Here is a 14,622-nt window from a genome sequence, read left to right as displayed (position 1 = left end):
GCAGCACTTTGAAACTGACTTGTTAATGTAAACACACAGAAAAGAATCACAGCAGTGGAATGAACAAGAAGTTTGGGGAGTTTAAAATTTTCAAAAAACACTCCAGGAGGGAGTGCAATGAGGGGAGTGTTCCAGAAGCTTTTATGAGTGGTGATGACAGTAAGGAGAGGAAGGAGGTGGGAAGACCTTGGCAGTGAAAAAAACCAAACCCATCAGCAGCCTTCAGAGACTGTTCATTTTCTTGGTTCTAGAGATAGCTGCATATTCCTGCCATGACGAGCTCAGTCCATCTTTCTCCTCAGCAGTTCTTGCCTTATGGGTTTAGGTAGAGTGTACGCAAACGCCGGATTCATTTTAGCATTTCTTCACAGACTTTGTGTTCAGGCCAAGAGATTAAAACGCAGGAAGTGCTTTTACTTGTATTAACAGTTTAAATACAACATAATTAGTTATCAAGATTCTTGGTCTGTTGAGGATATGGCTTGGGAACTAGTGTGAACTGGAATTTCCTCTGTGACAGCCTCTCCTTAGAGAGGCTACCGATAGGTAATGCCACTAGGGGGGTATGTCCTCCTCCACCTTCCCTGTGTACCTGCCTCTAGAAACGGCGCTCCTGATGCATTTAAACCCAAGGGGCACTAGGGTGGCTTTCCAGGGCTGGATAGAGGGATTATAGTTTCTTTATTTTTGTTTTTTGTTTTCCTTCTTTCTCCTTTAGTCAGGTGCTTTATTGGGAATATTTAATTAAATCATTGTCTCTACTACAAAAGTCCAGATAGAGGCATGCCCCACTTTATAGTGCTTGGTTTTATTGTGCTTTGCAGATAATGCGGTTTTCTTTGGTGATTTTTTGTTGTTGTTTTGGGTTTTTTGGGGGGAGGGTTTCTTTTTTTTTTTTTTCCTTGTTTTTTTTCCTTTACAAATTGACAGTTTGTGGCAGCCATGTGTGGAACAAGTGTATTGGCACAATTTTTCCAATAGCATTTGTTCACTTTGTATCTCTGTGTCTCATTTTGGTGATTCTCACAATATTTCAGACTTTTTCATTGTTATTATATTTGTCATGGTTAATCGTGATCAGTGATTAGGACATGAAAGGTCAGATAATGATTAGCATGTTTTAGCAGTAAAGGCGGGAGGAGGAGAGGAAGAGAGAGAATTTCAAGCAGGCTCCATGCCCAGTGGAGAGCCCAGTGCGGGGGCGGGGGGGGGTGGCCAGTCTCCTGACCCTGAGATCATGACCTGAGCTGAAATCAAGAGTCTGGATGCTTAACCGACTGAACCACCCAGGCATCCCAGCAATAAAGTATTTTTTAATTAAGGTATATACATTTTTTTAATGTAATGCTATCATACACTTGAATAGACTACATTATAATGTAAACATAATTTTTATATGCATTAGGAAACTAAAAAATTCCTTTGACTCACTTTATTGTGATACTGTATTAATGTGGTGGTCTGGAACCAATCCTGCAGTGTGCATGGGGTGTGCCTGTATTACAACAACATACTTGGAAGATTGATTAAATATCACAACACATATGGTATGATGGCGAATAGGTCTAGGTGGGTTGAATTGTAGTAGAAATATGAGTAAAAGTTTATTTCTGTCAAAGTTACCTATGAAATTTGAAATTTGGTAGTTCTTGTTGGGGGAAAACTACAAAACATATATGCAAAATAAGCAGAAATAGTTCATTAAATATTGATGCTATTTTAATTAGAAAAAAATTTATTCTAAAGATGATAATATACTGTTTGGTGTTTTAGAGAACTTTTAAACCTTTTGAACCACTGGGTGGCATCGTAGTCTAAATTTACCCATTCTTTCATCAGTTTCTTCTTGGTGTTTGGGCTAAAGAATTGAATGCCAGAGAAGATTATGTGAAGCGCAGTGTACAGGGCAAACTGAACAGTGCTACTCAAAAGCAGACTGAGTCCTATCTCAGACCCCTTTTCAGAAAGCTTCGGAAAAGGGTAAGGTTCCTTGAAAAATGCTTTTATATAACTGATTTTTTTAAAAAATAGAATATATAAAGTTAGAATAAACGGCAGTCTGTAATTATACACTATAGCTTCCAAAAATAATTATGCTTTTTTTTTCTTTTCTAGAATCTTCCTGCTGATATTAAAGAATCCATAACAGATATTATTAAATTCATGTTGCAGAGAGAATATGTAAAGGTACATTACCGTGCTGGGCATGAGTATCATGGTTATGAGCTTATCTAGGTTGTGTGTGCATAATGTGTTCATTTGGTGTGGGAGTGTTTTACATAGGAGCTTTAATAAATGGGAAATGAATTAGTAGTAAAAGAAAAAAACCCCACAAAACCTTTTATCTAATTCATTGTCAGCTTTATTATTAGGCATTGATAATAAACTTTTCTGACCACATTGATTTTTTTAGTCATTTTAAGGTAGGTGTAGAGATTCTTCAGAGCATGGACTGGATATATAGGCAATGTTCATTTCATGAATGGAATTGGATTTCAAAGATTGTTCAAGATTATGGCTCGGAACAAATTTTCCCATAGAAACAATGTTATGTAGATTAGTTTCCCAGGCCAGCTATAAAAGCCTACTTAATCCGTAATATAGCTAAACTATTGTACTAACCATACAATGGAATTTAACCACCCTTTATACTTGTATGAGAAAATGTTCCAAGTAAGGCTGCCAGAATTCACCCCTCCCATTTCAGAACAGCAACAATAGCAGACCCAGTGTCTTTGCTCCTGCATGGGCTCTAGGAAGTGGCGGCTGGGGGGAAGAGCCCCCCGTGGCCCAGCGCTCCTGGAGTGGAGTTCAGAAAGGGAAGTGGGAGGCTGTCATTTGGTGCAGGGAACGTAAAGAGAATGGCCTGCTGGCCCAGTAATGGGGATTGGACTCGTGCCCCTGCGTCTGGCCCATCAGCAGAGTCTAAAGAGGGAAGCTTCTAGTGCCAGTGCTTCTCAAGAGTGAGGAGGAGGGATTTTCAGCGCAACAGTTCCGCTGACCATTCCAGAGTAGGTGGGGCTCTGGCAGAAAAGTGGGGGTGCCAGGGCTTACTCCTGTGCTCTGAGTATCTGTACTCAAACAGGGGGTCAGCTAGCACTCCTGGGGGACTGGAGCCTTGTGCTAATGATGGGAACATAGTGATTTTTTTCTCCCTCCGTTTGAGAGCCAGTTCCTTTTATCACAGGTAATGTTTTTGTTTTACGCCTGTAAATTTTATTCCTGGATAGTTCCTATTAGTTGCATGGTATTTAGTAAGGACAGTTCCCTTGAAAGGGATCGATAAGGTCAGCATCACTGCGAAAGAAATCACGTCACTTGCCTACTAGTGAGCATGCCTTTCCTCTTGTTACCTTTTACATTTTCATATTTGAGAAGCAGGTGAAAGTTCATTTTGTGTAAACTGCAGAAGAACCAAGAAACTTCAATAACCTAATTGGACAGCTTTCTTTAGAAATTCGGGGAGACTAAATACCGAGAATTTTATCATTTAACATCCAGTGCGAAAATTGACACAAGTCAGAATCTGTGATAAAAGTGTGTAACATGCCCTTTAAAATGAAGCTTTATAAAACTGGGTAGAGCAAATTCAAATTTGTCTTCAGGGTAGAAAACGATCTTCCAGTTAGCCTGTTTCTAGTACCTGATTTTTAAAATCAACTCTGCTTATCAGTCACATAGCTATTTGGTTTTTAAAATTAAAATCTCTTCAAGACCTGACTGTATGAGCTACTCTGTTTTATTCTCCTTTTTTTCCTCCTAGGTAGCCAGGCTGGCTGGGTTTAGAAAAAGAACCATTTGTCTTCATCGGTTTCTATCTTTACGTTTTGTAGCTTTTATTTTAAGGTTCTTGGCAGGTGGGAAGTGTAGAGGGGCCAAAGTGAAGCGATCTCATCCTGTAACTATTCAGCTCAAGGGTTAGTATTTAATCTCTGTTTACACATCTGCTGTGGACCCTGTGTGATAGTCCCAGCTCACGGAGCCCCTGCTGCTTTCAGAGGCCGCACTGCTGTGCAGACAGTGAGTCTAGTTGCAGGTTGGCTTATGAAAAACCAGTTAGCCTCCATCTTCTACGTGTGACCACCTGTGGAGAAGACTGGGTGTAAAGGAGACCCAAACTAGAGTTTCTGTCAGCACATCAGATTACCTACCTGGTAATTCCAGATCTGAAATGTATTAATAGCCATTGCACAAAGGCTGCAAAAGAATGTTTGTCTTTTTACTCACAGGATTAGCTTTGGTTTCTGGTTTTCCATGGACGTTTGTGGTCCTGGACAGGGCAGTTCGTCACCCCATATTTTAATTTCTTTTGTTTGAATAGTGGGACTGGTAATACTTTCAACATGCTCAGGAGATGGAGGAAAATTATGTCATAAAGGGCTGTGAGACACTTCACAAATTGGGACCAACCCAGTAGTTTTGCTTTTCTGATCTCTTTAAACTTTCTTTTTAGGCTAATGATGCTTATCTTCAGATGGCCATTGGAAATGCCCCTTGGCCCATAGGTGTCACCATGGTTGGTATCCATGCCAGAACTGGTAGAGAAAAGATTTTTTCTAAGCATGTTGCACATGTTCTAAATGATGAAACGCAGCGGAAATACATTCAGGTAAGCAATTGGGAGAGAAAGAAATTGCTCTGGAGGTTAACATTCTACAGTTCCCAAACTGTCAATTTTGATAGCAGATGAAGAATTATAGCACATTGGATGTGGTATGATAGGACACAAGTCCACTTTCCATAAGTACTTATGCTTAAGACCTCTTCACTGAATACAGTAGAAACCTTGTAAGTTTCATATATGACGCAAGACAGGGTGAGGCATTGTGCTTTGATTACCTCTGTGTTGAAATAATGCTCTTTCAGTTGGCTTTGGGAGTTTGGTGAAGGACAAATTTAGACTATTTAGCAGTAAATCTCATTTTGTTATTTACCAGATAGATTTAACATCTACTGGGCCAAAAAGAAGGTATGAGTAGTAAAAATCTGGCTTTAACGAATGTATTTTTCAGTAACATTTAATGACACTTCCCGACACAAACAGGGCTAAAGGGTTAATAGTTTATTTTCTTATGATCCTCTGTGCCTCACATAAACTTGTTTGCATTGTTGTTGGGTAAAACTCTTCTCCTTAGTTGGGGGGAAAAAAAAGTCAACTGTTATCCCACTTTTGCCAAATTGTCAAAAATCCCAGATTGTGTCTGTATAATGACTTGTGCCGGATGTTAATTCTAAAGTTTGAAGATGATACTCAGGAAGTTTACTTAAAATGTAAAATTTGCTTAGAATGCATAACGTGCTTTCAGATTTTGTGCCAGAGAGCAATTATTACCATATTCATGAATTATCTTGTTACGTGATTTCAGTTCCAAGTGCTGAAGATTAACTTGTGCGTCATGCTTTATGCCTTATTCGTATATATTAGCATTTTCAAATAGTTCAGCCTGACTCCCTAATATGAGTCGTAGAATTTAGGGAGTTCAAATATACTTGTTGAAGTTCACAGACCTTTCCATTTTTTAATAACCACCAGTGACTGTGTTTTTCCACTTTTCATACACGAAAAATCGAAGCAGTATTTCATTTTGTCCCAGCTCTGTCGTAAAGGGACAGTGGAGGCTGGTGTGAGGGGTCAGCTGATGCTTCAGCTTGTTGTTCCCTTGGAGGGATATGCGTCAGTGTTGCTCGAGCTTCCACTTTCTTTTTAATTTTTTTAAATATGCCAAATATCTTAATTTTTTTCTAAAAAAGAAAAAAATTGTGTGGTTCTATTTTTAAAATAGTGGCACCAAATTAGCATTCTATAAGGACAAATAAAATGCTCACTTCTGATATCTTAACATCAACCTAACAACATAGGTCAATCAGCTCAAGGCCAAAGAACACTGCCATCTCCACGTGAGAGCTTTATGAAGAAGTTCTTGATGGCGGTGAACAGGGTAATTTGCTAAGCTGTCTTTTGAGTCCTCCTGTGACTTTGGTGTTTAGGTGAGGTGGATTTGGACTATCCTTAAAAAAAGGAACACTTTAAATACACTGTTTGAAGATTAAGTCAGGGGTTGACAAACTTTGTCTTAAAGGATCAGGTAGAAAATACGTGAGGCTTTGCATTTCCCAGGGGTCTGTTGCACGTCTTGGACCCCGCACCTGTGATGGGAAAGGAGCTGTTGGCTGCGTTCCAGGAAAACTCCACTTAGGAAAGAAGCAGGGTGGCCTGCGGACCCTAGTTTGCTGACCTCTGGTGACTGCCTGACCAATGCACTTTCTACCTTAAGATATTGGCTGAGTAGGTAATAATGGAAGTCCTTCAGGAAGGTAACTATTTCTTACTATATCGAGGTGCAATAAACCTCTAAAAGGCAGTGAGCGTGTGGGGCGGACTCCCCTTCATTGTACGGCTCAGTGATTCTCAGTATGCGTGATAATTGGTTTACCAAGACAGAAAACAACATCTCTATACAGAACGTTTCTAACAGCACCCCAGAAGTTTGTTCATGCTTTCTCCCAGTCCTAGTCCTCTTGCCATCAAAAGTAACCACTCTTCTGACTTGTGTTGCTATAGGTTAATTTCGCCTGTTCTGGACATCATTTAATGGAATCTTGGATGTATGGGATAATTATTTTTTTACTTAGAAATCCTGGTGAGAAGTACCTGTGTTAGGATATATGGTTGAAAACAATTTTATTGTACCATGATTTCATCTTTGGGTTTTATGCAAACCTCTGTAGAATTTAAACTGTGAAAGTTGTTTGTTCTCTTGCTCACAAAAATTAAACACACCACAGGGAGGGTTTTTTCACCATGCACATCAAAGAAAGGTTGTGTCGTTTATTAGCTAGTCTCAAATCTGGGGTTCGATTTAAATTGGTGTTAGTAACTTCAAGAACTTTGTTTGCCAAATACGGATGGCACTTTTGGCCTAGATTCGGATAAAGCTTCTTTTATACAGATTATAGGAAGCTCTTGGTTATTGAGAGACTTCATAATTGAGTCATTTAAAGACATCTCTTAAAAAGGTTCATGTCTTGGCCATTCTTTACTTGTCTGTAAAGACGAGGAGGAGGAAAAGCTGAAATGCATGTCAGGTAGCTGTTAGCTCGGCGGTCCACTCTCCACTCTTCCTCCCCTTGTCCTGTGCCCCAGAAACCTGGCTTTTATGAACAACATTGCTTTTTGGTTTCCAGTTGGGGTAGGCAGTGAGAGGGACGGTAAGGCATTTGTAGGTGGGAGAAGCGCAGGTTTGAGGTATTTATTTCCCTGCCTTCCTCCCTGTGGGGTCACTGAGGATCGATGGCATTTCCTACCCAAGGCCATAGCTTCTCCCAGATGGCCATCTGCATACAGTTACCTTCTCTGGGCTTTGGTTAACTACTCCCCCTCCCTCCCCCCCCCACCCCCCCGCCCTTCAGAGCACAGGCTGGCTACTGCTTCCCAGTGTTGCTAGCTCTGGGGTACTCTGCTATCTCCTATCGATCCCAAGTCCTGCCCATCCCATGCCTTTGTAAAGTTCTTGGAATTACCATCAAATTTTTGAGTTTGTGCTCTTTGTTTCCTACTGATAACATCCCTGATATATCTAGATTAATTGATCTGTGTACTGTGTTACAACAGATTTCTTTGGGGATTAGATGATTGAGGAGTAAGATTCATTCTGAATAATTTTTCTTAGAGTTGCACTGTTTCAAAAGGCAAGTGTCCTGTAACAGTCTGCTCTGACAAGTTGTTTGCAGTAGTGTTAAGTTAGTAAATTCCCTAGTAAATTCCCACGATCCCAGCATTTTCTGTTATTTCAATCCATATTTCGGGTTTTGGCATATATACTGGCATTCGCCAAATTTATTTGTTCATGGAACATTTGAAAATTTATAATATATTCACATATTGCCCAGAATGGTGAAACACACACTTCAGTCACTGCACTGAGTGGTCACAGCTTGATCCAGATGTTGAATATACAGTTTCATGGTTAGCAGGTGGACATTCCCTAAGCATCAAAGTCTGTGTCACCATTGTGGGTCACGTGGCTTCATGCTAGCTCCTGGCATTCTTGGCTCTGATCCGCTAAAGGCAGGTTATTGTATGGGAACATACTGTTTACCCATTTGATACTTTCTGCCATATTAAATTTTTAGAGAAAAATACTGCTAGCATTTATTGATCACGTACATCGCTTTTTAATGTGATCAGAATACCAGTGTCCAGTAGAAGCACATTTGGGGAATGCTGATCTAAGCAGTGTGTGTTTCATTTTTAGCTGACGGCTGAACCGATAGCAAACAGACCTTTAACTTGGGTGCTAAATCTTCTGTTTCTCAACCACATGCTTGGGAAAAAAAGATCACCCTGCACTGGGAAAGCCTGGTAATCAAATAAAGGAACTCTTCCCCCAAATGGGTCATTGAGTCTAAATTTTTACCTAACTTAGCTAAGCAGGCAAGTGCTGTTTTCAAAATGGAATTCTCACTTGTGATTGTGCTTTGTTACTTTCTGTGAAATGATGAGTCTGCGAGCTAGAAATCTGTTCTCTTAAAGACACATCCAGACAAACGGAAAAGGAGCGCTGCCCTGCTCCGTTCTGTCAGAAAGGCAGACCGAGTCCCAAGTTACCGGTTTTGTTGAAGTGTCCATGAAGTTCTACAGATACTGAAAATTTTTGTACTTTTGATACTTGAAGGGGACTTTTCATCATTCCAAGTAGCGAGATCCAGATAAGTTATTTAAAAGGCTAGAATGAGTTATTTAGATGAATGCAATTTTAATGATCCTGTGTGAAAAGAATTCCTATAGACAGTTTTTGAAGGATTGGCCTTTTATGCCCAACTATGGGTGATAGTTGAAATTGTACAAATTAACTTTTCATTAGTAAGTACACGTTTTTTGAATATTCTGTTTCAGGTCAGGTGAATATTCCTTCAGCCCAAAGTCAGGATTAATTCTTAAGTGTCTCATGTTAATTCATTCCTTTATTAGAACTTTGGCAGCTCATTGACAGAATTTTAAATAGGTAGGTGGAAAATGTCACATTCTTGGGCTGTATCACTAGACACAACTGTGCTTTCTTTTTCAAGACTTTGTTCTTATAGTGTAGACTAGTGACAGGAACAGAAATAATTGATGTGGTGAAATGTCTTCTTTATACTTCAGTACAAAGATTACTTAAGAACAACAACAAAATCTTCCTCAAGTCCTAGTAACTAATGAGAGTTTATAAAAGAAAAGGCAAGTCTAGCTAAAGAATTGTGATTGTAGTTTGGTTTTAAAAAGTTACTGTTTTCTGCAATAATAAAAAAATTGGCAACTTTTCAGTGGATACGGGTTGATGTAATGGTTCATTGATTTATCTGGGTGTAAACAACTTTCATGATGCATACTTTGTACCCTGTATCACATGCTGTAATACACCAAACTGTATCTGTATTTGATATTTTTATACTTTATCTAGAATATTCTGTAATGCTTTCAATTAGATTTTTGGAAAATTGTGGTGAAATACACAGAATTTACCATGTTCATCACTTTTAAGTGTACAGTTCATCAGTTAGACTTTTATTTAAATGCAGCTATTTTTCTAGAACATACTGATGAAAAAACAATCAGTTTGGCTAAATTTGTGTGGGAAGGAGTCCTTAAGGAGCCATTAATGTAAACTGTATAGAATCTGGAAGGATCAAGATGTGGGGCTGTTGGTACTTCTTAGAGGCCAGACTATGGGATGGGGCTGAAAACGAAGGCGTGGTTGAGAATTAGGATAAGTTGGCCAGAGGTTCCTCCTCCCTTAGCCAAGTGGGCCCTCCTGCCCTCTCTAGCAGAAAGCTAGTTGACTCCTTGAGGGATTTATACTGTTCAGGAAGGGTGGCATGCCCTAGTGAAAACAGGGTACTTAACTGAGAGCCTGTGTATTGACAAATGAGCCCTGTAGTTCCTGTTCTCCCCTGGTTCCTGTGATGCTGGAAGCTGGGCTTTTACCTTCCCACTCAGGAAATTTAGAGGATTCTTTTCTGTGAACTGACTCAAGAAAAAAGATCGGCAGTTACTAACATTCAGTATTCCTCCAGTGGAAAAAAAAAACTAGCTTGCTGCCATATTGTCCCCAAAGGAAGCTCTGTTGACAAGCCCTGCCCATTCAGGGAGTTTCCCTTAGCTCTTCAGTGCCTTACTGGTAAATACGAATGTTCACCTAGGATCATCAGAACTTTAGAGAAAGTTTACAGTGTGAAAGAGACCAAAATAAACCAAAAAAAAAAAAAAAAAAAAAGAATTCAGAGAAAGAAGGAACAGAAAAAAAAAAAACCCACCTTAATTAAAAGCTTGCTTTAATATCCTTAGCTAAGTCTGTAACCATGAAATAACAGTATACCACAAAGACTAGTCAGAGAATTAAAATTGGCTCTTAGCAATTAAATATTATAGCAGAAATTCAAAAGTTAAAAGAATTAGGAGGATAAGAGAATGAGGGAGTCAGTCTAGAAGATCTGCACTATTCAGATTCCAGTAAAAAGCGAACAGAGAAATTGGGAGGTAGGAAATAAAGATTAATGCAGAGAAACTTTCCAGAGCTGAAGAGTTAGGAGTATCTAGAATGAAAAGACCTCACTGAATACATAGCAAATGAACAGGAAGGCTCCCACATCAAGACCTAATGTAATGAAATATTGGGAGGCCAAAGATAAAAAAAAAAGACGTCAGGGGCACCTGGGTGGCTCAGATGGTTGAGTGTCTGCCTCCGGCTCAGGTCATGATCTCTGGGTCCTGGGGTCAAGCCCCACATTGGGCTCCCGGCTCAATGAAGTTTCTCCTTCTCCCTCTGCCTCTCTCATGCTCTCTGCCTCTCCTTCTGTCTGTCTCAAGTAAATAAATAACCTTAAAAAAAAAAAAAAATAAAGACTTTAAATGCTTTGGGAGAAAAGAAACAGGTCATTTACAGGGACTCAGGAATTCAAATGCCTTTGTACTTCTCATTAACAGTTCTGGAAGCTGGGAGACAGTGGAAGAGTACCTGTGTCATAGCAAGAAAAATAATTTTCAACTCAATTACATTCTTCTCTGAACTATCAGTTAAGTGTGAATATAGGCTAAAGATATTTTCAGCTAAGTCTCAAAGTGTCTTCAGAATGTGACCTTTCACATCTCCTCCTCTGGCACCATCATAGCCAACATTTATGTAGTGCTTACTGTGTGCTTCACTTTAGCACTTAGAGCGACAGTATGAGGTTGATGGATAACTTCTCTGTTTTACAAGTGGAGAAACTGAGCCATGGAGAAGTTAGTTCCCACGGTTACGCAGCTAGGCAGTGGTGGAATTGAAATTTGAACCTGGGTGATCCTGAATCCACTGCGTTAGATTGCCTCTGCTCGAGATGTGCTCCGCCGCAGTGACGGAGGGAGACAAAAGACCAGGAGACAGGATCCAGCATAGGAGCGGATGAAAAGGAACAGCTGGGTTGGAGGTGAAGGGATGCTCTAGGGTCTTCGCAGTAGAAAGAGATCCAGAATTCATTGGTTCTAGGCTGGAACACAGGGCTCCAGGAGAAGAATGGGACGGATGTGCTACTGGCTCTGTTCGGTCACATGGAGCTCAGCCTACTGGTGGAGAATGAATTGGTGGTATCTCCATAAACAAACACAAAGATAGGGAAAAATAGGAAGGGAGAGATCATCATAATACCCTACGTGACTCTGCTTTGAATAATATTTGTGTAGACAGTATGCAGTAAATCGCGAATATTGCATTCACTAGGAATTGTGATTGGGGAGCAAGGGGAAGAGAACCGCGTTTAGGTGTGTGTGCCTGTGAAGGGCCAGTGGATGTGGTGTAGGAGGATGAGATCTCAGCTATCACATTAGGAAGTCAGCACAGACTCCCTTTGAGACAGAAGAAAAAGCAGGCACTGTCAGTATTTAGAAAGAGTGGCAGCAAATACCAGAAGAAACAGGAGAGTTAAAGTGGTTGCTTCTGGGGTGCTAGAATTAGGGATTGGAAAGGCTGAGGCAGAAGACTGCTATTATTTAAGTAATATGCGACTTCAAAAAAATAATTATACACAAAACATGGCATTATTTTTCTTCTCCGCCCATAACCTATGTGTCGGCAAAGCTTGATGATTCTGTATGCAGTGTGTGTCTGCGGTCTGGTCCCTTCTCGGCACCCTCACTGCTGCGGCTGGGCCCAGCCTCCAGCCTCTCTTACGGGATTACTGCAGCATCTCCTGTCTGGACTCTGAGCTTCTATCCTTGCTTTTTTTTTTTTAGATTTTATTTTCGAGTAATCTCTACACCCAATATGGGGCTTGAACTTAGAACCCTGAGATCAAGAGTTGCATGCTGTGCTGACTGGGGCAGCCATGCGCCCCATATCCTTGCCCCTCTTCAGTATCCGCACAGCACTCAGAGCGATGCAGTTAAAATGTGAATCAGATTGTGATGCTCTTGTGCTCAGAGCTCTGCAGTGGTTTCCTAGTTCACTTAAAGTAAGAGCCAGAATGCTCTTCTGGTCGCTCCCCATGTCCACACACACCCGTTCTCTGCTGTATTTTTCTCCATAGCATTTATCATCTAACATTAGGTGTTTTACATACTCCTTTTGTTTCTTGGCTGTGTTCCCTCAGTAGAATATAACGTCAGTGAGTATGGGGATTTTTGTCTGCTTTGTTCCCTGTATTCTCAGCCTAGAACAGTACTTGGCACACCATAGCCCCTGAATAAAGATTTCTTAAATAAATGCATTGCTTTCATGGAAATAAAAATTACGTTTAAAAGTGCCATCAGTTTTAGAAGAAATCAGAAGCGGTTTGCAATAAGCTAAGCTAAGCGGTTCATTGTCTTACTGGTTTAAGCATCCCCAAGCAGTTTGAAAGGGAAGTCCCGGGGGATCTAATTGAAAAGATTTGTTTCCATTTGGAAAATAACCATATGCTGTCCTGACCTTACACCCCTTGAAAAACTTGTGCTGTGTACTATCAGTCCTTACTGCAGAAATGGATCGTAATGTTTCGTGGTAACTATTTATGACTCAGACTGTTGAATTTCACAACCTTTTGGCGGCTAAGATTTCAGACAGGATACTGGTATTTATTTTTAAATCCTAGAATCTGCTTAGTGAGGTTAAGTAAGCATCACAGATATCTCCAGTAAGGAGCCAACAGCCAAGATTCCGTTTCTTACAGGGAAGACCACCTCCAGCAGTCTGAGCGCCGGTTGGCCTTGTGTTCGCTCATAGTCTTTCTGGCCGTGCTGCGGCTAATGACGAATGCTTGCATTTCGCCGGCTCGGTCTTTCTCGGCCCTCTCCCTTCTTACCTCTTCTTTCAGAAAATGTAAGGTGCCACACTAGTGCTGTCGTGTGTATTTCCGTGGCTACAGGGCACATGTCTGCATACACATGGTTAGAATTCCCAGTGGGAGAAGCTGAACTGTGAGAGGGAAGGGTCTTCATCCTGAAGCATACCTGATCACGGCCGACCACGAAAAACGTGAATGCAGAGCCAGGCAAATGACGTGGTCTGTCTTTGCACTGCCTGCAGATGTCTGCTGGGAAATCAGCGAAAACGTAACCTTCCTCCACACTCCTGCTGCTTCAGTAGCATAACGTGGACCCTCTGAATCTGGGAAGGCCTTTAAGTAAGGTGTTTGGAAATCATGATCCTTGGATTGGAATCTGTTAGATTATAGTTCAGTTTGTATTTGCAGGGATGTATATTTGTGTTAACTGTGGCACCAAAGAGATTTTGCAGGGACTTTTTGTTTGTTTTGTTTTGCTTTTGGTGATTTCCCTGTGCATTAGGGCTGTTTGCATACTTAGGTAATTACAGAGTAAGAGTTCTAAGTGATTGACGATGGTTTAGGTCCCCGTTCCATCAGCGTGTCTTTCCAGGCTGTGTTCTGCCCTTCCTTCTGACTTCTAGTTACGCCCTTCTGTTACTGCCTTGTAGAATGATGGCCACACACTGCTTTCCTGCTAGGTCGTGAAGTTCTTTCGTGTTTTAAGAGCAGATGCTATTTCATTGTATCATTTTGAGGAAAGATAATCCTGAGAGAATCCCAGTTAAGTAGCAGGCAGTGTGCTATAGACATTTTCATATTCAGTATCTGATAGTTCTGACCATAGTCAGCCTTTGGCTTGTGATAGGATTTCATTGTTCTCGTTACTGTGCTACGAACTGGGTGGCTTCAGTTTTTGCAAATCCAAGGTGAGAAACCTTAAACTCATTGCTGCCAGATAATGCCTCGTGGGTCATTAAAATCAAGTGCCACTATGGTTGGTGGCGGTGGTTTAAATATAGACTGCAGTAAAACATTGGGCAGAGGGTCTCCTTGTAAATGAAGAAGTTTGTAGCCTGGTCGACAGAAGAGTTAATAGGATTCATTGCTGCTGGCAGAGCTCCTCCCAGAATTGTTCTGGAGAGATCTGTAGTGGCATGTTGCAGGTTTCTACTCTTGTCCCTCTCCTGTTGAGGAATTTGGATAATGACTTAGAGGTATGTTTGCTCAGTGGTGGATGAGACAGCGAAGAGGGATAACTAAAAACCAAATGCCAACTAAGGATGTTATAGGATCACAGAAGGATCTGTGAAGGATGAGCTGAAAGAGACCGAATGAATTCTGAGAGAGACACTTCTTGTCCTC

The 14,622-nt window shown here is 40.8% G+C and overlaps 1 protein-coding gene across 9 annotated transcripts in view; it reads left to right on the top strand.

Annotated features, from left to right (window-relative positions):
• Positions 1 to 14,622, top strand: part of PRPF18 (pre-mRNA processing factor 18) — a 119,868-nt gene that overhangs the window by 77,871 nt on the left and 27,375 nt on the right. For all 9 annotated transcript variants that reach the window (XR_015722446.1, XR_015722445.1, XR_015722442.1 and 6 more), the window contains 3 exons: positions 1,840 to 1,980; positions 2,116 to 2,187; positions 4,454 to 4,609. Coding sequence is in view for 1 of the 9 variants with exons in the window: in XM_087857690.1 (XP_087713816.1) it covers positions 1,840 to 1,980; positions 2,116 to 2,187; positions 4,454 to 4,609 (369 nt within the window). In the remaining 8 variants the exon portion in view is untranslated. The remainder of the gene's footprint in view (positions 1 to 1,839; positions 1,981 to 2,115; positions 2,188 to 4,453; positions 4,610 to 14,622) is intronic.

The sequence above is a fragment of the Ursus americanus genome, chromosome 31 (assembly GCF_024610735.1).
Source record: "Ursus americanus isolate L20-20 chromosome 31, mUrsAme1.1.p, whole genome shotgun sequence".
Lineage (NCBI taxonomy): Eukaryota > Metazoa > Chordata > Mammalia > Carnivora > Ursidae > Ursus > Ursus americanus.
This window is presented reverse-complemented; position numbering and strand designations above follow the sequence as displayed.